Below are 22,311 nucleotides of genomic sequence, written 5' to 3' on the forward strand. Positions count from 1 at the left end.
TCAGGGCACCGCCCCGCCTCCAGAGCCGTCGCCCACGGTGGTTGCCGTCGCAGAGCTGCGGCGGCTGATCTTGAGGACGAGCCGGCTGCCGTGCTCGGCGATGCTGGCCGAGAGGCGGCTCATGCTGGCGACGCTGCCCGACCGAGCGGGAGTCGCGCCGAGGTCCTTTGCCAGAAGCGCAAGCGACACCTGCGGAGCGGAGCGCCCTGGCTGGTGAGTGTACCGCCGATGCGCAAGGCAAGATGTGGAGAGAGACAAAGCGCGCGCCGGGTGGTGGCGCCCCGGGAAGCACGAGCGTGCCAGGCTCTTGTAGAGTCCGTCGGCGATGAGCTCCTACAAGGAAGGGCACGCGTATGGGGGGAGATTGAGGCGCCTGAGATTGAGTGCATCATGACCCCAACCCCGGCCCGCTCCTGCGGCGTGACTTCGAAAAACCTCGAGAACTGGCAGCCACCGCGGTCCGGGTCGTTCTCGTGCGCCATGACGATCGGCAGCTTGTCCTCGCGCGCCTGCTTGACCTGCTCGGCCAGCCGCGCGTCGCTGACGAAGCTGTCCTCGTTGAGGTAGAGCAGCATGTGGGTCGCTGGCCCAGGCGCCTCGGCGGTGGAGACGGTGAGACCGGCAAAGGCGGTGGCGATCTCGTCGGCCAAGACCTGTGCGCCCGCGTTGGCCGGCGAGGCCCAGAGGAGGGTCTGTTTGGCAAAGGCGAGCGACTGCCTCTCGGGCTCGCCCGGCACGAAGAGCGGGAGGGAGGTCTGGTTCAGATAGTTGGGCGAGCAGAGGAGCACAGCCTACGGTTCAAGGGTGCCGGGGCTGAGGTCTCGGGGGGGTGCGAGAGGACTGCGGCTGGCTGTGACCCGCTGCGCCTCGACGATGGTCTTGAGGGAGACGCGTTGAAACTCTTTGATTCGCATCCAGATGGTGTGCGTCAAGCCCTGTTCAAAGATGGCCGGCCGCAGGTCCTCGGGGCATTCGCCGCGCAGCGCCTGCAGCGTCCCCCCGCCCTTGGCAGGGTCCGCCTCTTGGACGAGGACGATCGGCTTGGTCTGCTCGAGCGACGAGCGGATCTCGCGGAGACAGTTCTGGTGGCACGCAAGCAGGCGGGCGGTGAGCCGCGGGGAGTGTCGAGGGGCGCAGCTCAGACTCGGGTGCGTTGAGAGCCAGAGGATACCGAGCGCGGGACAGGGCGGCGAGAGCGCGCCTGAGAGCGGAAGTAGCCACACGAGAGGAAGAAGAGGATCATTTGCGTGCGCTGGATGTACTCCTCCAGCGCCCCAATATCCTTGAGATCATCCACCTGTGAGGACACGATGCGCGGTCAGAGGCGTTGTCGCCGTACGCAGAGCGATGAGCAGTCACTGTGTGCGCGCGTCTAGAAAGATCTTGAGGCCCGGCAGCAGCAGCTGCAGCTCGCCCTTGATGACCCCGACGGTGTCTTGACCGGTCGACCTACATGGTTAGGGGTGGAGCTGGATCGTGCGGTCTGGATTCCACCCTCCCTAGCTGCGTGACTCACCAGATGTGCGAGAGGAACAGGTGCCACGTGAGGCCGGTCACGATGCTCAGCTCGGGGGGCTGCTTGGTCGAGACGAGACGGATCGTGGGAACCTTGGCGACGCGGCGGGCGGCGACGACGGCGCCGATTAAGAAGAAGACGAGCACGACTGCAACGAGGCCGATCATCGTGTCCACGATCGCATTGAGGCTCCGGAAGCCGAGGACTGCATCGGCGTCATCGATCCCTGAGCGCTCCTCGATGCCGAGGAAGACGGTGCTCCAGTTGGTGCCGAGGAAGAGGACAAGGAGCACGAGGCTCGTGGCGACGGCCAGCACGTTGTCCTCGACCCGCTTGTAGGGCCGCACGACGGCGAGCACGACAGCGTAGAAGGAGCAGACGAGGATCGCCACCACGAGGCGAAGGAAGGCGTTTATCTCCGGGATCAGCAGCACGAAGCCCGTCAGCACGAGCTTGCGTGCCAGCTCGACCGCCTCCCACCAGCACCAGGTCTTATTGTACTCGCGGTGAAGGAAAGCGGTGGCCCGCGTCAGCGCATTCGGCGACTTGGCCTTCAGCGAGTTGTAGCAAGCGGCGAGGAGCGACGTGAAGAGGACCAACGAGCCAACGGGCCAGAGGACGATGCAGCCGATGGCGAGATTCTTGATGAGCCCGTGATTCTCGGTGCCGCACTCGACGCTCGCATCCTGCCGCATGTAGGAGACCTGCTCCAGGCGCTCGTTCGGCGGAGAGATGGTGTAGGCCTATCAGCAGAACAAGGCCTGAGGGGCGGGGTTGTGAGCAGCGGCTGTCATCAGCTGGAGCGCCTGGCAACTCCACGCGCGGAAGATGGAGGCGCTGATGGAGGGCACGAAGCAGAAGATTAGGAAGAGGCCGGCCGGCGTAAGGTCAAGAATGCCGAGGGCCGCCTCCGCGTACAACGATCCCTCGCGCGGCGCCGGCGCGGCACGCCAGCGGAGGAGCCGCAGACTTATTCCCGATCCCATCAGCAGTGCGATGAGGGCGACGGGCGAGAGAGCGACGGCGAGGAGCCGCATACCGTAGCCGAGGCACTGCTCTGGCAGAATGAAGTCCGACCAGTTTATGGGAGATCACGTTGGCCAGCTTGTCGGTCCAGCCCGTGTACTTGTCCGGCAGCCGCGCAGAGTAGGTGGAGGACAAGACCGTGCTGATCTGGTAGAAGCCGAACAGGATCTTGAGCTTGGCCGTCATTCCGCCCCCGACGTAGTACTTGACGGAGCGGTCAGCAAAGCGGAGGAGAGGGCCGATGAAGGTCTTCTTCCGCCAGGCCGTCATGCTATAGGCCCACGCCGCCAGGCCGCACGCGACGCAGAGGCCGAGGCCGATGCCGGCGATGCGACCCGCTGCTGCGTCGCGCGGAGCGCACTCCTTGCACTCGTCGCCGTCGACGAGGTAGTGATTCTCCGCGGCGCAGAGCTGGCACTCGGGGCCGGTGAAGCCAGGAGCGCAGTACTCGTCCAAGCCCGCCTCCTCCAAACGGCGAGACGCCTGCTTGGCTCCGCGCTCGTTGCCGGCGCACCGCGCCTCGCCGGCCCTGTCGCCCCCAAAGTCGCGGCACGCCGTCAGCACGGCGGAGGAGGGGCTGGCGCGCCAATAGCCGGCTGGGACGCCGATGGTCGCGAGAGCGGTGTTGTCCGAGCACTCGGCGCTTGGCGGGCAAGGCTTGCAGTAGTCGGTCGGGGAGGAGAAGATCTCGATCGGGTCGGCGCTCTGGAGCAGGTAGAAGTCCTTCTGGCAGAACGAGCAGATGACGGCGCCGCGCTCACTACTGAGGGGGTAGGGGCAAGGGACGCACTGGCCCTGGCCGGGGTTGGCGGCGTACGTGCCTGCGGCACACTCGCTGCAGGCGCTGCTGCCGACGCCAGAGGTGGTGCCGGGCTCACAGCGCTCGCACTTGGAGAGGCCGGCCGTGGCGGCGTAGCTGCCCTTGGCACACGGCGTCTGCTGCGTGGCGCCCGTGGTGGCGAAGTGGCCCGGATCGGCGTCGGTGCACTCGCTCGCGCCGGTCGCGCCCTGGTAGGAGCCCTCGACGCACAGCTCGCAGACCTCGTTGCGCGTGCCGCGGGCGAAACTGCCCGCGCCGCACGCCGTCTGCTCGGTGGCGCCCCGGGCGGCGATGTAACCCGGATCGGCGGGCGCGCACTGCGACGCGGCCGACAGGTCCGTCTTGTCCGAGTAGGAACCGCCCTCGCACGGCAGCGGCCTCGACGCGCCCGGCTCGCAGTAGCTGCCTTTCTTGCAGTCGCGGCAGCCCGTCGCGCCCATGTCGTTCTGGTAGGAGCCAGCAAAGCAACGCTCGCACTTGGAGAGGCCGGGCGTGGCGGCGAAATGGCCGGGCTCACAAGGCTCGCACGTCTCGCTGCTCACCGCCCCTGGTGCCGCGCTCGCCGTGCCGATGGGGCACAGCTCGCACGCCGCGCTCGAGCTGGAGCCTCTGTTCGGGTTGAAGCTGCCCGCGGGGCAAGGCTGCCAGACAAGGCGCGAGGCGGCGCCCGCGTCCTCGCAGACGCCGCCCGTCGGGCAAGCCTCGCATGCGGCGCTGCCGACGTCGGGGGAGAAGGAACCCGCGGCGCAAGGCAAGCACTCCTCCTGGCCGCTCTCTGGCTGGTACTGGCCGGGGGCGCAGAGGAAGCAGTCCGAAATGTTCGCCGCCCGCTCGTTGGGCATGTGGGTGCCGGCGGGGCACTTCTGTGGGAGGACGGATCCCTTCGGGCAGAAATGGCCGGGCCAGCAGGGGCCGCTGCAGTCGGAGGTGAAGTGGTCCGACGCGTTCCCGTAGTTACCCTCGGCGCAGAGCCTGTTGCAGCCGGACAGGTCGCCGATGATCTGGCCGACGTTCGGCATCCAAGATCCGAGCGGGCAGTCCCACATTAGAGGCGAGGCGGCGAGGATCGCGATGTTGCCTGGCGCAGAGTTGCCGAAGAAGGTCGTGTTGCGGAGGATCGAGCCGGAGGTAGCGATGCGGGAGGAGAAGAAGAGTGCAGCGGGGGTTCCGCTCGCGATGCTGTCGACAAACTGCGAGTTGGCGAGAGCTAGGCGCTTGATGCCATTGAGATAAAGAGCCTACAAAAGAAAGAACAGGGTCTGGTCTCCCGCTTCAGTCTCTGCACCCTCTTGTGGAGGGGGCGCGCGGCACCGCTTGAACGTGACTCGTGCAACGGACAAAGCGGGCGCTCTCCAGCGAGACGTCGCCGCTGTTCTCCACGCTCATACCTCCTCCCCACTGCGCAAGTTGGGGCGGGAAGGCGTAAGCGGGGAGGGCGAGAGAGCGAGAGAGGGCGGGCAGGGCCCAGAGCGGCCCTTTTGGGGAATGCGTCCCCCGTTTGCCGAACCATGTCCCTCTGCCTTCTTCTCCCGCGGCGATGGCGTGCGAGCGTGCGTGTGCGGGGGAGGCGAGCGTGCGTGTGCGGGGGAGACGCACAACAGCCGTGCATTCGCTGAAGCTGGCGCCGTCCAGCGAGACGACGCCGCTGTTGAACACGCGCATACCTCCTCCGTACTGCGCGAGTTGGGGCGGGCAGGCATGAGCGGGGAGGGCGTCAGGCGAGAGGGGGGGCATCCACAGCATTCCAATGTGGCGAGGGCGTGCGGGGCCGAGCGGTGCGTGGGAGAGAGGAGCGGCGCACCTCGGTGGCCTCGCAGCCCGTGAAGGACACGTCCTTCGTCGCAATGTCGCCAGCGCCATAAGCGCTTACCGCACCGCCATCTTCACCAAACCCGTCCACAAAGTGCAGCGCCTCCAGGTAGAGGCTGCAGCCGCCTGTGATGAAGAACATGTTGGAGCTCTTCTTGCCGTCGAGCGTCGCGCCTTCCCCGCTGCTCCGGACCGAGAGGTGCATGTCGCCGCTGCACGCGACGTTGCTGCTAAAGGCAAGGCGGGCGCCCGGCGGGACATAGACGCTCGCGTTGCGGCCCTGGTCCACGGCCTTGTTGATCTCGTCCCGGACGTCTTGAGGCGTGTGGGCAACGGCCTCGCCGGGGACGAGCGGGGGCAGCGGCTGTGGCGGGAGCTGCGGCGGTAGCGGCGGCGGAAGCGGCGGCGATGGCGGCGGCGGCGGCGAGCAATCAATGCCACCAGCAGCAATGCACACTTCAGTAGGAACGTTGTGATAGCATCCCGAAGGTTCACTGCACGCGGGGGCGACGCACTTGCACGCGACGCATTCGAAGAAGAGAGATTCGCCACATGGATCCCCGTCGTTGTCGCTCCGCTCGCAGTGGTTGCTGTCGTCTTTCAGACGGCATTCGCCGTCTGCTCCGCCCCCCCACTGGCAGTCGGCGTCGCCCGCCACAGCGTTTCCGTCGCCGTCGCGCGTGCAGCCTGCGCAGCCGTCCGACTCGCTGCAAACACCATCCCCGTCATTGGCGGTCGATCGCTTGAACGAATGCAGAGGATCCGTAGGAGTCGCAGCCTCAACTTTGCCGACGAGTAGCGCTGCGGCGCCCATGCGGACGGCGGCGTCGAACGCCTTCTTGCGCGAGACGAGCAGCACGGAGGCCCCAGCGAGGCCAGCCTCAACAAGCTTCCGCGCCTTGTTTCCTGGCTTCCCAGCGTCGGCGGGCCGCAACTTGGGCGACGTGTCGTTCACGGGCAGGACGGTGTCGCACCCCCGAGCGATGATCCCCGTCCTGTTGCTGTAGACGGGACCGACAAAGTCGATCTCGGGCTCGCCCTCGCGCTCCGTGCTGTTGCGCGAGGCCGGGACGGTCTCCAAGTCGGCCTCGGCCTACTCGCAAACACACAGGCAATCCGTCAGCGGGCTACAACGGCTCGCACACAGAAACAGCCGAGGGGCGCTCACCGGCTGCTTCTCGTAAACGTCCTTGATGATGGACGCCGGCGGCTGGCCAAGCACGTGCAACGGCTCGCCCACCGCCTCTTTGACGTTGTCCATCAGTGCTTCCAACGAGCGCCCCTCGTCGTGCCCGCCCTGAACAGCGCGCGGGCTGTGGGTCACGAGCTGGCGCGGTGCGGGTACTAGCAAGCGCGAGCGAGCAAGCACCGGGTGATCGGCGGGCACGCTGTCCGAAGAGGCGATGGCTGCAAACGAGCTGCTGGTGTCGTCGCCGCCAATCTCGCAGAAGCCGTTAAGCGATGCCGGCGCGATCGGCGTTGTGACTGTGGGAAAGGAAGTCGGGGACTCGTGCCACTGCGAGGAGAGAAGCGCGGAGGTGGCAGGGTACGAGGAGAGCGCAAACGCGGTTCCGAGGCAGAGCAGCGCGAGGATGCCAAAGAGGCGGAGCAAGTAGGTCGGGCAGAACTTGGGCCAAGAGAACCAGCCGGAGGCAGAGACGGAGCCCTCCGGCGTGGTAATCGTGGTCGTCTCGACGTTGGCCGTCGCGCCCTGAACAGGAGGGCGGGAGACTGGCGGTTGAGCGGCGAGCGGGGGAGGAGGCCGCATGTATGCAGGCGGCGAGCACCGAGTCTGTGGTCGACGGCGTGGAGCCGCGGGGCACCTTGCCGGTGCCGCCGAGGATGCCCTCGTTGCCGTCCATTCCGATCAGGGCCCCGAACCGGTTGTTGCCGCCGACCGGGGCGATGCTCTTGGTGCGGACGATCGGGGCGGACGCGCCCTTGCGCCCCTTCTTGCGGCGCGGGTTCGACGGCGTGGTCCTGTCGGGGATGCCCTGCGCACGCGCAAGCGGTGGGTGCGTCAATAGTTGAGGCTCTGCAACTACAACCGCAGCGTGCGAGGCGCTCACCGCCGGGGCGAGCTTCTCCGCTGGCGGAGACTCCTTGGCCGAGACGGTCCAGTCGGCGTCGCCCTACGTGCAATGAAAGCGGGGTGCAAGTGAAGGAGTGGGTTGGCAGACGCGCGGCGCAGAGTGCGCGGCGCTCGCCGCTGGAAGCTCCTTGATCGACGGCAGCGGCGCGCCGCCGGCGGTGACCGGCTCGAGAGCCGGCGCGTCTTCGGTGACCGGCTTGAGAGCTGGCGCGTTTGTGGTGACGCCGGTTGGGGCCGTCTTCGGGTCGGTCGGGCGGTCGGGCCGTCTTCGGGCCTTTGAGTTGCGGCGCCACATCACCGTGCCGATGGCGCCGCAGGCGATGGCGAGGAGGATGAGCACGATTGCGGGCATGAGAAGCGGCGAGCAGCTCACGAGCGAGGACGCCGTCGAGGCGACGGCGGGCGAGAAGGCCGAGGACGCCGCGGAGGCGACGCCGGATGAGAAGGTAGAGGACGCCGACGAGGCGACGGAGGCTGCCGAGGCGACGGCAGACGAGAAGGACGAGGCCACCGCCGTCGGGCTAGGCACGGCGGACGCGCAGTGGCCAAAGGCGGGCATGCAGACGAGGAGCAGCCACCGGAGGGCGCCCGCGGCCTTCGTGTAGCCGCCCCGCACGCAGTTGGCCGCCGCCTTGAGGGCGGCGCGACCGCCGGCGCCGCATGTGCCAGCGGCGGCGCCGCACGTGCCAGCGGCGAATGGCGCCTTGCCGGACGTGGTCTGCGGCTCGCGGCGCCAGTTCGGGCAGCGGCCGCGGCCGTTTGCCTTGCCAGACTTGCGCCTGCCCTTTGCCTTGCCAAACTTGGGGTTGTTGCGGCAGCGCATGGCCTTGCGCCGGCACTTCCCCGAGCGCCGCGACTGCAAGTCCGCCCACTTCTCCCGTTGCTCGGCAATGAGATCGAGCGCGGCCTTCGCCTTCTTGCGAATGCCCTCCCAGTGCTCGCGCTCCTTGGCGGCCTCGGCCTCAGCCTGCCCCGCGCCCGCGACCGCGCTCAGGGGCCTGGGCGCCACGGGCGCAATGCCGCCGGAGGTGGGGACTCCCGGCGACGGCGACTTCTCGCCGTCGGCGGGCGCAGCCTGGTAGCTGACGCTCTCGCCCAGCCGGCGGACTGCAGCCTCGACGCCGTCCGCGTAGCCCGGTCCGGAGCCGCTGCGGGCCGACGCGGGCCCGCTCTTCCCCGCCGCCATCGGCGTGGGCAGGCCCGGGTAGCAGGTGGTGTCCTGCAAGCGCGATAGGGGCACACGGGAAGGGAGATTATTACCGGTGGGAGAGCGAGGAGTGCCAGGAGAGAATGCTGCGGCGCGCTCACCGCTGGGTCGGGCGGGTTGGAAACGGTCTTGGCCGGCTTCTCGACCTCCTTGGCAGCCTCCTCGGCGACGGCCTCCTCGGCGACGGGCGCCTCGGCGACGGGCGCCTCCTGGGAGGCGGACACCTCGGCGGCGGCGGGCTTGATGGTCGCCTCCTCGGCGGTGGCGGCCTCCTCGGCGACGACGGGCTCCTCGGAGGCGGCCTCCTCGGCGGCGGCGGCCTCCTCGGTGGCGGCGGACTTGGTGGCGGACTCCTCGGCGGCGCACTCCTCAGCGGCGGTCTCCTCGGCGGCGGCGGACTTGGCGGCGGCCTCCTCGGTGGCGGCCTCCTCGGTGGCGGCCTCCTCCTTCACGGCCACCTTCTTGCGCGCCAGCAGCCCGCGCGAGACGCGCTGCATGATCTTCGCAGCGCGCGGCTCCGCCAACCCGATCTCGACGCTGGCCAGAAACACCGGCTTGGAGGCGTAGATGCTGTCCTCCACGACCATTGACCGGTCGGCCCGCTCCTGCATGGTAGGGGTACACGGGAGAGAGATTAATACGGGTGGGTGGAAAGCAAGGAGTGCCAGGAGAGAACGCTGCGGCGCGCTCACCGTTGGGTCGGGCGTGTTGGAAACGGTCTTGGCCGGCTTCTCGACCTCCTTGGCAGCCTCCTCGGCGACGACCTCCTCGGCGACGGGCGCCTCCTCGGCGACTGCCTCCGCGGCGGCGGACACCTCGGCGGCGGCGGACTTGATGGTCGCCTCCTTGGTGGCGGACTCCTCGGCGACGACGGCCTCCTCGTCGGTGGCGGCCTCCTCCTTCACAACGACGTCGTTCTTGATGCCGAGCGCCTGGGTGAGGGAGAATGCGCACGTGTTCGGAGAGACCGGAGGGACGATGACGATCCTGGCGTGCAAACGCGAACCTCGGCTATGATGAGGCGCGAAGACGGCGACGACCACGCCAGAATGAGGGAGGCGCAGGCCTCGGACTCTCTCGCCATGGCCACACGCCCCGCCAAAATCCGCTTGATCTGCTTGCGGCGGTTTTTCTTCCTCCACGACTTCGACTCGTCGTCCTCCACCTCAATGTGCCGCTTGTCGGGCGGGTTGGAAACGGTCTTGGCCGGTGCCGGCTTCTCGATCTCCTTGGCAGCCTCCTCGGCGACGGCCTCCTCGGCGACGGGCGCCTCCTCGGCGACGGGCGCCGCGGCGGCGGACACCTCGGCGGCGGCGGACTTGATGGTCGCCTCCTCGGCGGCGGACTCCTCGGCGACGACGGCCTTCTCGGAGGCGGCCTCCTGAGTGGCGGCCTCCTCCTTCACGACGACGTCGTCGTTGACGCCGCACGCCTGCGTGAGGGAGAAACGTAAATGTAAATGTTTGGAGACGGGGACACCGCAGGGACAATGCCGATCCTGGCGTGCGCGTGCGCACCTCAGCTCCGAGCGAAGGCGGCAGCGTCAGGCTCGCGCGGCGGCGCTGATACCACTCCTCATACTCCGCACTGGTAGCGAAGTAGCCACCGACCTTGACGGAAGCCGTTGGCCCGAGCTCGGTCTGAACCTGGGCCCCCTCCGCGAAACAAAAGCTGATTGGCACCTTTGCGAGGCTCCGATGGAACACGTGGGGGTTGTCGAACCAGACCCCCTTTGTTGATCTCACAACCAAGAAAGCCGACTCGCCCTCGCTCTCATTGAAGTCGACCATGTAGCGCCTCTCCCTGCAGAGCACATAAAAGCAACCATAAAAGCAACCATCAAATATGAATTAATAAGATTGAGGCGCCCAGTACAGCGCTGCAGCTGCTGCACCAACTTCTGCAGATTGCGCATTCTTACTATCGACTACTGCATATCACGCTAGTACGGTCGATTAGATTTCACGCTAGTACGGTCGATTACTGCAGATAAACGACTGCGGCCTGAGTACTATGATGATCTCGGGGAAGCTCTCAGGCAATGATCAGGTTGAAGAGGCCAGCCAGCGCCATCTTGGTACTTAGAACTCACAGGCGCACGAGACGTGGAGGGCGTACCAGTGTGATCGGCTGAGAATGAGTGCCTGTAGAAATTAGCCATCGGCACGAGTGCATGAATGAGTAACTACCACAGCCGAAGTTTGTGAACGAGTGAGAATGAATGACTAAGTAACTCGGCATCGGCGCATGAGATGTGCGTGGAGAGTGTACCCTGTTAATGGGTGAGAACGAATGATTAAGTAGTCATAGGCGCACGAGCGCAACCTGTCAATGACGAGTGAAATTGAATGACATCTACCACAGCCGCGGCTTTTGAATGAGTGAGAATGAATGATTAAGTAGTAATTAGTCATAGGCGCCCTGTTACTGAGAATGGCTAACTGCCACAGACTTGACACGTGTGACTAAATTGTGATTAGTCCCTAATAGAGATCTCGGAACCTCTGCGCGCGCAGCGGCAGCGCAGCGGAAGGAACACGCCTACGCGATCACAACCGTGTGAAAGAGAGTCAAAGAAGATGTCCTTTGTTTATGAGGGATCATGCGGGCTATGAAGGCATATAATAAAATCTCGGGCAAACTCGGGCAACCTCGCCTGAAAAGACAGAAAAGGAAATCAAAGCGTCTGCTGCGCGATGCAGGACTAACGCAAGCTTGTTGACCGGGAAGGTTCGAGCCTGAGAGAGTAGAGCTGCGCCTACGGGCAGCACGCCGCGGCGTGAGCGTCGCAACGACAACGTGATAGCTGCCGACACACTCTCACGCGTCCACGGCGCTCGGACTGGAGCCGGGCGGCGAGCGAGCGAGCGGGCGTTGGCCGGCAGAACGGCCGCACCTACGGGCAGCACGCCGCGGCGTTAGCGTCGCGACGACCGGCACACTCTCTCGTGTCCTCGGCGCTCGGACTGGAGCCGGGCAGCGATTGGCAAGCAAGCGGGCTGCGTCGCTCTCTCGCCGGAAAAGAGTGGGGGCTATCGGGCGGGTTCGCTCGGTGTATGGGTGGGAAACGAGCTGCAGCGGCCGCGTCTCGCGGCTCCTCGATGGCAGCAGCCTCACCTGCGAACGGGAGGTGGCAGGCATTGTGAGGCCGAGAGGGGCGTAGCCGCTCGGGCGCCAAGCGAAGCGCATCGCATGGTGGGAGCGGAGAGGGAGCGGCGCGGTTGCGCGAGCGAGATGCGTCGCGCCGCTCGGGCGGCTCGCCGCGGGCATATGTGCGTCGATACGGCGGGCCCAGCGCGAGCGGAACGGGAAAGGCGAGGGACCTGGCGACGTCGAGGGGAACCGTCGGCCTGGGTGGAGGGGAACGTGCCGAGCTGTATGTAGGCTGCGATCAAAAAGAGCGCCTTCGGCACTACTCTCTCGAGGTCTCGCGGATCTTATAAATCAGCCGAACGGTATTTGTATTCAGCGGGGCACGCGCGGAACGGAATACGTGCCGACTGTGTATAACACTCGTGTCCTGCTGTCAAAAGCTCAAGAGTCAAGACAGGGACGTAGGGATCCCTAGAGCTCTACATGCGAGCCTCAAATTTTCTCTTCGGCTCGCTCCGCTCGCTTCTGTGCGCAAGAGCCGGGCCTCGCACGCCTGACGCCGGCGGCTCCTGGCCCTACTCTATGCAGAGAACCCAGCCGGGGCGGCCGCCGTAGCTCTCGGCCCAAACGTAGCCGTTTCCGTTCACCAGCGGTGGTGCGTTCTCGGCCGCAACCTCCTCGGTCATACCTTCGGTGTCGCGCAGTGGTCGGTGGTGGTCCCACCGTCGGTCGTCATGCCGAGCGCGACGCGCTCCTTGTGAGCCGCGAGCCATGCTGCGATTGATGCGTCGGCTCGCGCACTTGCTGCGTCCTGGCGCTTGTTGAAGTCTGCCGCCGCCTTCTGCCACTGCCGCTGCCGCAGCGCCCGCAGCCGCTGCAAGGTCTCGTCGGCCTCTCCATGGGCTCGAGGCAGATGGTGCACTCCTGTCGGCGCTGCTGCACCTCCCGCACGCGAACCTGGATCAGCACCGCCGCGGCGAGCTGAGGCTCGACTCGCAAGCCGTCAGCGTCCAGCATGGCGGGATCGGAGCACTGGCGAGGGAGGCACGGTACCGACCGCCGCACGAGAGTCGCCAGAGCCGTCAGTTTTTGCAGAACCACTCGGCAATCTCTCGTCGGACTTGTCACGGGCACGGCGTCCCGATTTATCCATTATTTGAGAATTCTTTTCCGCGTTAGTGCCAGTGCGCGCCATTCCCGTGTCCAGTGTCGGGGGAGGAGTTTTGTTGTAAAATTCTTTTCTAAGTTATGAATGCGGAAGCCTCGCCCGCACCTCGCCTGTCGCGTGAATCGTGTCGTGCGACCGCCTTTTTTTGTAAAATCCTTTTCTAACGGAGTCGCTTAGGTGGTGTACCTGTTTGTGCCAATGCGCGCCAGCGCGGCGGAGCTGCGATTTTGTCTCCTTTAGTTTACTCTGTGCCCCTTGTGATCGGCTCTGTGCTCCCTACGCGCGATTTCCGGATCGCCATTTTGAGGCGACCTTCGGCACGCTCAACGCACGCCGTACCGCAGCTTCCCGTATTACTCGATAGGTGAGCGCTCGGTGGCACACGACATCATGCAAATCGGCGCAGCGATCGCGGCCGGCGTCGGCGTCAGCTATGGCCTCGCCGTCTACCTGCGAAACCGCGGCATTGCGCTCGCTGCCTCCAAGCCAGCTACGACCGAGCGCCCGCTGGCCACATCACAGGTCGCGCAGTTCCCGTGGGGTTCGGACTCGTTCGACACCTCCAAGCTGCCGCATCTCTTTGTAGCCGGTGCGGCGATAGTCGCGGGCGCCATCGCTCTCACGCCGCCGTCGGGCCCCATAGCGTCCCTCGACATGGCCCGCGGGCCCATCCTGGTCACCACCCTCTGGGTATGGGGCGCGTACAACGCCATCGGCGCGCAGCTCAGCGCCAAGCTGGGCGGCGCGGGCGAGCAGGCCTCCAAGATTGGCGAGCGCGGCCTGGCCAACACGCTTGAGCAGGGAGCGCCGTTCCTCGCCTGCCTGTGGGGCGTCGCCGCCTGCGTCGACGCCGCCATCGCCACGTCGTGCGGCACCATCTACGCGGCGTTCCGCATGTTCTACCCTCTTGCGTACAGCTACTACGGCGGCTTTGCCATGCCCTGCGAGGCCGTCACCCAGCCAAACTACCAAATAATCCACCTCTTCGTGGCGGCGCTGCTCCACTTTGGTCTCACCGGCGGCTCCATCTTTGCCACCCTCGGCACCAGTTTCAAGGTCTGGTGTCCGCTTATCTTTGTCGGGCACATCCTCATGATGATGTTTGGTTGGTTCTTCCCCGTCGGTGGCCCGGCCGGCGCGCTCAACATGGCCTGGAACGGGCCCAAGGAGTGACGGCCCGGGTCTCTCAACGGTCATAGACGGCGAGCGGTTGGTGAGGCGGCTCGAGAGCGCGCTCCGTGTTTTTTTCTTTACACACTTACACGCAGAAAGTCCTTTGCTGTTGTGTGCGCGCGCTCGAGAGTGTGTGCGCGCCAGTCCCCCGTGTCCGCGTGGAGAGCATGCGAGTCGGAGAGTCGGCACGAAAAGATTTTTACTGAAAACTCCCTCGCACAACACTGGGCACGGGACTGGCGCGCACTGGCACTAACACAGGTACACCGAAAAGAAAGAAAGAAACGCACCATACACACCATACGGACGGCAGTCGGCACGCCGCCAAGGGAGAAAAAAAGAAAAATGGTGCTAAGAGACTATGGAAAGTTCACGTCATGACGGTTAAAACGGCTGTTAACGGTCGCGACGTGGTCAATATGTCGTGACAGCGGCTGCGAAACGACAGCAGCAACGACAGCAGCAACGACAGCTGGTGACAGCTGGTGACAGCTGGTGACAGCTGGTGACAGCCAGCTGCCAGGGAGGAGTGAAAGGCACCCAGGAACAGTGACAGCCATAGTGACAGTGACAGTGAAGCCAGTGAACGCCAGCGACAGGCGGTGACAATGTCAGCGCGGGACCCTGCGAGTGACAGCGACAGCGACAGCGACAGCGACAGCGACAGCGAGGTCGACCAACCTCGGCAAGGCGATGGTCGGCCTGCTCGAGCACGAGGACCCCGCCTCGGTCGCACACCTCGACGACCTCGGGCTCGAGGGCCGCGTGCTGCGCACTGCGGAGAACGCGATCGGCGGCATCGACCGCTCCGTCGCCGCCTGAGCGCGCCTCGCGTCTCGCGAGCGGCAACTCGCCCTCTCTCGAACCCCTCTCACTCGCCCGTGTGCCGTGAGGCCACGCAAGCGCGCCTACTTTCGCGGCGCAACAGAGCCGCAGGAGCACGAGGGGCGCGCCACTTCAGCGTCAAGGTGACCGTTGTCTGTATACGATAAGCCTGCCCGTGCCGCGGTGCCGGCCAAGGCTGCGCGGGAGTGCCACCCACAATATCATTATGTACACCGGTTTTTTTCTCTGCGCTGCGCGCGCTAGAGACACGACCGAGAACCGAGTCCGAGACACATGTTACAGCGACTCCCGCGAGGACGGCGAGGCACTTAGCTCCGTGCACCCGCCCGCCCCCGCCACAGGCAAGCTCATTCACAGTGCGGCGAAAGAAACGCGGTGAACGCACGCGCAGCACATGAGCGGCCGCACCCGCGCCGCCGCCATCGGAGCCACCGCCTCCCACGCATCCAACGCCGGGTCGTACCGCTCCACCGAGCTGAGGCGGTTGTGGCCGGTACCCAATCCGCCTGCGACATAGAGCTTGCCGTCGAGCACTGCCGTGGCGTGAGAGTCCCGCGCCGTCCCCATAGGCGCCACCGCCTCCCACGCGTTCGTCGCCGGGTCGTACCGCTCGACTGAGCTGAGGTAGCTGCCGTCGCCGCTGTAGCCTCCCACAGCGTCAGCTTGCCGTCCAGCGCCGCCACAGCGTGAGCAAACCGCGCCGCCGCCATGTGAGCCACCGCCTCCCACGCGCCCACTGCCGGATCGTACCGCTCGACTGAGCTGAGGCGGCTGTGGCCGGTACCCAATCCACCTGCGACATAGAGCTTGCCGTCGAGCGCCGCCACGGCGGGAGCCCCCCGCGCCTCCGCCATCGGCGCCACAGCCTCCCATGCATCAAACGCCTGGTCGTACCGCTCCACCGAGATGAGGCGGCCATTTTCGTCATCGAGGCCGCCCACAGCGTACAGCTTGCTGTCGAGCACCGCCACGGCGTGAAATTGCCGCGCCTCTGCCATCGGCGCCACCGCCTCCCACAACTTCGCAGCCAAGTCGTACCGCTCCACCAGGTTGGAAGTCATGTCGTCAGCCTCACTCATGCCGCCCACCGCGTAGAGCTTGCCGTCGAGCACCGCAGCGCCGACATACGTTCGTGCTGTAGACATCGGCGCCACAGCCTCCTCCTCCCACTCGTTTGTTGACGGGTCGTACCGCTCCATCGAGTTGATGACGCGTCCATCGATGTCTTCGCCGCCGAACACGAGCAGGCGCGGCCTCTCGCGCTTCTTGAGCGTCTCCTTCCAGCCGCGGCGCCACGCGCGGCACGTCCCCTTGACGGCGTGCTCCGTGGTCGGCAGCTGGGCGAGGATGTGCGGGGCGAGGTCCGGCGAGAGGAGGACCTCGGAGAGCACCCACTTGGGCTGCTCCACGAGCCGAGCGATGTGCTCCTCCGCCACGCGCATTGCGGCGGCGCTCCAGAGGGGCGCCTGCTCGTCGATGAAGGCGACGAGCTGCTCTGGCGAGAGGCCAGACAGGCGGGCGCCGATGCGGTGGGAGGCCATCGGGAAGGCGGAAGGGGGAATTTTCTTTTGAGAGCGCCTTCGTTGTTAATAGTACAAACCCAATGGTCCTCTGCGAGCGGTCCTTCGTTGCAGACGCACACACGCACACGCCGCGCCGCACCGCGCGCCCGCCCACCGCCCCGCCCAGGCGGGAAAGAGGTGGGGAGATGGGACAGCGAAGGAGGAGCACGAGCACGTATGGGAGGGTTCAGTAATGCGCCACGCTGCCCGGCGTTTCTCACTTTCCGGGACAGCCCCGCCCTTGTGAGGCAGGAAAGTGACGGCTACCCCGTACGCGCCTGCCGCTCTACTCGTCGCCGACCGCCCATTCCCCCCTCCTCGTTCCCCCCTCGAATGCTCCGGACCCCGACAAGCCGCCCGACGTTGGGCCTCTGCCCCGCACGCCCCCGGCCCTCGCTCACACCCCGGCCCGACACGCACTCTGCCCCGTACGCCCCCGCCCCTTCTGCCCCTCGCCCACACCCCGGCCCGACACGCACATACAAGACAAACCCGGCGTCCTGCTCTCAAAAGAAAAAGAAAAAGGGAATGAGGAGACCAGCGGGGGAGACTCCCCGCCTATGCAAGCCCCAGAGAGGGGCCGCCATCGCCGAAGCTGTGCCAAAGCATAACTCCAAAACCCGCAGCGGCCCAGGGGGCCTTGGGGGCAGCCTGCCGGACCGCCGCTGCACGGGGCTAGGCACCAGAAGACGAGTGGAATTGATGGATTGGGCTGGTGTCCGTGCCTCCCCTCTATACGTCAGAGTGGGACCTACGCCGCGCCGGGTAAGGGGCGCGCCCGGTCCTCGACGGAGCCGCGCGCCCCAAACGACCCAGGCGGTGAGTAGTCGTCCTCGAACCTTCGACTTGTAGTCGCCCGTGGTTAGCGCCCCTCCTCCCTCGCCCGTCCCTACTCGTACTGCTCTCGGGGCGCCCGCGGCATCTCGCCGCCCATCTTTGGCCACGCGTTGTAGTCGAAGATGGCGGCGTTGCGCCTCGCGACGATGGCCGAGTGCACTTGCAGGAAGCGCTTGCGCTCGCCACTGACCCGCCATCGTTCGCTGTCGGAGGACGCCTTAGCGGCCTTGATGTCGAAGTTGGTGTTGAACCACGTCGCCGCCTCGTGCCCGATGCCGCCGCGCGTGCTCGCCGCCCACGTCATAAAGTCGCAGTTTTTGGCGTCGCACGCCGCTGCCTTGGCCTTCCGCTTCGTCTCCTCGGCGTAGTCGGTGGCTAGGCGCTTGCCGCTCGCCAGCGGGCGCAGCTTGTCATGGTGCACCGCGGTGACGCACGTGCCGTCGTACACCACGGCGCGTGCCGACTCTGCATAGTTGCCGAAGACGCCGTCGCCCCGCTGGTACGGGTTGGTGTCCGGATCGTGCGCCCGCGTCGGGTCCCTGCAGCCGAGCCTCACCTCCATGACCTTTGCCGAGGCGCCGAAGGCGCGTGCGACGTTCGTGACGTGAGTGTTGAGGGATGCGTGCCCCGTGGCCAACCAGCCGCCGTAGTTGCATCCGTCCCAGTGCGTGCCGCTGAGGTGCTCGAATAGCGACAGCGTGCGCGGCACTCGTTTTTCTTTTGTGTAGAGGGGGTCCCCTGCTAGTGAGGAGACACGAGCGAGATCAGCGTGACGACGAGCGCGGTGGCAGGCTATCGATGGTAGAGAAGCGATGACAAGTCATGCGCCTCGACACCGCGCGCACTGTGGAGGTGAAGCCCTACTCCAATTTGGGACTTCGGCCTAAGCTGAAACTGTCTGTCAACGGATTCCCTCCGCGCCACGCCGCCATGCCCAGCCGAATATTAAAATACAAGCCTCTCTCACAGCACACTGGGTTCCGGCTCCTAGCCGGATAGGGGGTCTGTCGCCACTGACTCGCGCCAAAACGCCCTACCTACCTACCTATCCCCAGGCCGCGCAGCGAAGCGAAAAAAGATGAAAATAGCGGGTAGCTACCTATTGCAGGGCCCTTTTGGGCGAAACAAGACCAACCTACCTATCTGGGCACTCCCTTTGTTGCCACTCATAAAATCGACAACAACAACAACTCTCTCTCTCTCTAAATAAAATCGTTCGTTGGGTCGCTTCAGTTCACGAAGTCCCCCCGTGGGCCGACCCTCCGATTTTATGAGAAGAGAACAAAGGGAGTGCTATCTGGGAGGGGCCAGCCAGTGAGCAGACCCCCTATCCGGCTAGGAGCCGGAACCCTCACAAACGGCACGTATGGGAAAAGAAAGTCTGGGCGGGACATACTACCCGGTGCGTGTAGTATGCTCGGCGCGCCGCTGCCGAATTGCTCGGTCGTCTTCTTCCACCACGTCGAAAAGACTGCAGGCACGACGCTGCGTGCCCTCTTCCAGCGGCACGCGCAGCTTGGTCTCTTCGACCTCATCAGCTTTGTCGGCCGGCAGAATCGGCTGCAGCTCCAGCTCGTGCTCCAGCGGCTGCACTCGCTGCTTCGATCCGGCACGCTGCAAGGCCTGAGGCTGGCGGTGGAGCTGCACGTGGCTGGCGACCTCACCTTTCCATACACGCTCTATTACACCATGCCCGACCTCGTGCTCATCCGGGAGCAGGCGAGAGACACCCTAGTGCGGACAGCGAGATACATCCTAGTGATTCCGGCGATGAGGAGCCCGACGATCGGAGCGTTACTCACCTCCCGCCTCCGCTACAGCTCCGCGCCGCCGGCTGTCGCTGCAACCTCGTCTCGCTGCTGCGGATGCCGCTGCTGCAGTCGCTCTCGTGGCATCCTCGCTCCGTCACCGCAACGCCGCCGCCTCTGTTTGCAGCCTCTCTCCACCTCCGCCCCGCCTGTGAGCATAGGCACTCGCACTTTGTCACCACCAAGTCGCCGCTCTGCGTGTGGCCGCCCGCACCGGACTGCGGCACCCGCATGGCCCTCGGCTCCGACCCCGGCCAGGGCGCGCCGGCCTCCAGCGGGGAAGTGCGTCTCCACACGCCCTCCCGCCGTCGACAGGCCTCACCTGCCACGACGCGCCGCGCGTGCCGCCCCTCTCCGAGGAGCACGCCGCAGGCGCGGAGGGTTTTACCAACAGGAGCTCCTGTTCGTGTTTGGATCACTGTTCTTGCTGTATTGCGCAGGGGCGGAGGGGATGTGGCGCCTCTTCGACCTCGTCGGCGTGACGGAGATGTTCGACGAGTTTGTGCTGCTGCTCGGCGGCGCTGCGGCAGCGCGCCCCCCGCCGAGGGCGCGTCCACGACACGTCCGTGATCTCTCTCACAGGCGACCTGGTCGGGCTGCCGCACTTGGCGTACCGCGCGCAGCTGGTGGACCGCGTGACGGCGACCGCGACGGCGCAGCGGCGGCGGCGCTGGTCGGCGCAGCGGTGCGTCAAGCTCGTGGCGCGCCCGCCGCACGACTTGCTGCAGCTTGTCGGGAGGAAGCTCAACACGTCGCGCGAGCAGGCCGGCCGGCAGAGGCGGCGGATGGAGTGCTCGACGTACGGCTGCTTGCTGCGCGGCGCGGTGGTGTCGAGCAGCAACTCGGTCCCGTACGACCACGCCGCGTGCGAGGCCGTGAGCGCCATGCAGGCGCCACGACGAGACGCCCACCCCCCACCTCCCCCACCACGCGCCCACGACCCGCCCACCGGCTGCCACGCACAGGTCCTCGAGCGGCTCTGTGGCCGCGTGTCGGTCGACGAGCGCGTCTACCTCGCCGTCCGCGCCCGGTTCAAGCAGCAGCTCGCGGCGCGTTTCTCTCCGCCACCCAGCGGCTTCACGGCTCATCGCAGCTCACCTCGGCGGTCTGTCGGAAGGCGCGCCTCTCCACCGCCCAGCTCGGCCGCCGGCTCAAGAAGCTGTCCGCCTCCAACGAGGCGCTCTCGGCGCGCGCCGTCCGGCAGGAGAGGAAGCTTCGCGGCGCCCGCTCCGCCCTCGCCTCCTGCGTCGGCTGCTCGGGGGACGTCGTGCCTGAGTTTGACCTCGGCGGCTGCTGGCCGCTCTGGGAGCAGTTTGCCCCCGACGAGCGGCGCTTCCAGTGCTCGCGCACGTGGACGACCGACCCGGCCTATCGCGACCCCGCCGTCCGGCCCGGCTACCGCGAGAAGCCCTCCGTCCTGCACACACCCATGGTCTGCGGGCGCACCCGCGGGAGGCGACGGGGTGGGCAGGGCCTCTTCACGCCCTCCAAATGTGCACAGGCTTGCTGGCGCACCTGCTGGACGCCGACGGGGCTCGTGGCAGCGAACGAGATGCGACACAGGACACACGTCTCTTGCACCGTTCCCCCGCGAGGCTCTTGTCACGCGCCGCCCGCCCCTTCCCTCTCGCGCCGCCTCGCAGGCGGGCGACACGGCCCACTGCACCGCGCCGTGCCCCGCTGCCGCCCCGTTGCCGCTCGAATGGCGGGCGGAGTGGGACCGTGAGCTCGCTGCCTCCGCTGCGCGGCCAGGCGCCAGCCAGGTGCTCCCACCGCCTCTGCCGCCTCTCCTTTTTGTGCATTCGGGGCATGTACGTCATCAGTGTCCTCCTGCCCTCACAGGACCTCGCCGCCCTTGCCGCGCCGTTCCGAGCGCGCGCACGTGGTGGGTGGCACTCGAGCTACCTGACGAGGCAGATCTTCCGCGTGTTTTGAGGCGACACGTCGGTCGTCGCGGACCTGCCGCTCAGGACCTCAGGTGGCCTGGCGGCCTGCGCGCGGCGCGAGGGTTTGGTGGCGGTCACAGAGAACATTGGTACTCTTCTTTGTTGGCATGTCGTTTGGGTGAAGGTCGGTGAACCCTTCCCAGCCCCTCTCCTTTCCACCCAAACAACCACCTCTCGCACCTCGTGCAACGGCGAGGATTACATGAAGCCAGCGAAACCGTCCACCCGCGCCGCCGCCATCGCGGAAGTCACCGCGCCTCCCACGCGCCTGCTGCCGGGTCGTACCGCTCCACCGAGCTGAGGCGGCCGTCGTAGTCTGAGCCTCCCACAGCATACAGCTTGCCCGCGAGCACCGCCACGGCGTGATAGTCCCGCGCCGTCCCCATCACCGTGATCGGCGCAACCGCCTCCCACGCATCCAGCGCCGGGTCGTACCGCGCTCCACCGAGCTCTGAGGGAGCCGTCGTCGTCGTTGTATCCGCCCACAGCGTACAGCTTGCCGTCGAGTACCGCCACGTCAAGATTGTCCCGAACCGCCGACATCGGCGCCACCGCCTCCCATGCTTTCGTAGCGCTAGCAAACTTTGCTACGAGGCCCCACGTCGGCGGGGACCTCGATGGTGGACGCCTCAGCCCCTCCTGAACTGGCGGCGGCAGGCGTGTTGGGCGCGGCGCGCCATGCGGCGTAGACGGCGGGGCAGGCTGAGCGGGGGTGTCACGGCGAGCACCGGCGGTCGGAGGGACGAACATTGCGCTCATCCGGCCCTGGGGTCCTTCGGCGATGTGGCATCAGCGGGGCCGGCGCGTACGGGCGGAGCAGAGGTAGACTCGGCAATTCCGCTGTCGGGCGGAAGCGATTCGCTGCTGGGAAACCAAGAGTATCGATGCCCCTTGAGTCCAGGGAACTGATCTTCCCAAACGCGAATTTTGGCGACGACCTGGATGACCTTGGACGCAAACAAATACACGACGCGTCCAGGGCTGACTTCAGAAGGTCCGAGGTAGAGGCCCATGCCACCGCGGTCAGCAAAGTGGCGATCGCCCTCACGACGAGGCACAGGGATAACGGCAGCGCACAAGCAACCAAAGGCGTATACGTTCTCGACGGATGGCAGCATACGACTGAGGAGGTGAAAGGGCGATCGCAAATTACGCGTCGATCGTGGGAGGCGATTCTGCAACCATGCAGTTGTCTGCAGTGCAAACGGATGAAACGTAGGCGGCAAATTGGCGGCGGCGAGGAGTACTCGAGCAAAGAAAGAAAGAAAGACTTTGGACAACCCAAGGGAGAGTACCGCCCGCTCCGCCGCCGTCGCCGCCGCCACCGCCGCCGCCCGGTGGGGGGTCTCCCCCGTCGGGCTGTGCGGCGGGCTGTGCGGCTTGAGCCTCGAGCCGCTCGAGCCGCTTG

The 22,311-nt window shown here is 66.2% G+C and overlaps 4 protein-coding genes across 4 annotated transcripts; 2 read left to right on the forward strand and 2 right to left on the reverse strand.

Moving 5' to 3' along the window:
- On the reverse strand, positions 1-1,683 carry EMIHUDRAFT_440691 (hypothetical protein; the record flags this gene model as incomplete). The annotated part of the gene is made up of 8 exons (XM_005788539.1): positions 1-103; positions 133-189; positions 257-333; positions 402-791; positions 858-1,082; positions 1,184-1,297; positions 1,360-1,449; positions 1,558-1,683. 8 exons carry the CDS (start codon positions 1,681-1,683, stop codon positions 1-3), a joined length of 1,182 nt encoding a protein of 393 aa, XP_005788596.1.
- Positions 1,684-13,121: 11,438 nt separating this feature from the next.
- On the forward strand, positions 13,122-13,904 carry EMIHUDRAFT_110410 (hypothetical protein; the record flags this gene model as incomplete). Its single annotated transcript, XM_005788540.1, has 1 exon — positions 13,122-13,904. One exon carries the CDS (start codon positions 13,122-13,124, stop codon positions 13,902-13,904), a length of 783 nt encoding a protein of 260 aa, XP_005788597.1.
- Positions 13,905-18,562: 4,658 nt separating this feature from the next.
- Positions 18,563-20,892, forward strand: EMIHUDRAFT_455150 (hypothetical protein; the record flags this gene model as incomplete). The annotated part of the gene is made up of 11 exons (XM_005788541.1): positions 18,563-18,883; positions 18,970-19,040; positions 19,119-19,239; positions 19,352-19,508; positions 19,540-19,583; positions 19,686-19,832; positions 19,923-19,976; positions 20,075-20,389; positions 20,459-20,527; positions 20,601-20,720; positions 20,800-20,892. 11 exons carry the CDS (start codon positions 18,563-18,565, stop codon positions 20,890-20,892), a joined length of 1,512 nt encoding a protein of 503 aa, XP_005788598.1.
- Positions 20,893-21,658: 766 nt separating this feature from the next.
- On the reverse strand, positions 21,659-22,021 carry EMIHUDRAFT_226763 (hypothetical protein; the record flags this gene model as incomplete). The annotated part of the gene is made up of 1 exon (XM_005788542.1): positions 21,659-22,021. The coding sequence occupies one exon, from the start codon at positions 22,019-22,021 to the stop codon at positions 21,659-21,661; it is 363 nt and encodes a 120-aa protein (XP_005788599.1).
- Positions 22,022-22,311: the final 290 nt, after the last annotated feature.

Source organism: Emiliania huxleyi (genome assembly GCF_000372725.1).
Source record: "Emiliania huxleyi CCMP1516 chromosome Unknown EMIHUscaffold_134, whole genome shotgun sequence".
Classification (NCBI taxonomy): domain Eukaryota; phylum Haptophyta; order Isochrysidales; family Noelaerhabdaceae; genus Emiliania; species Emiliania huxleyi.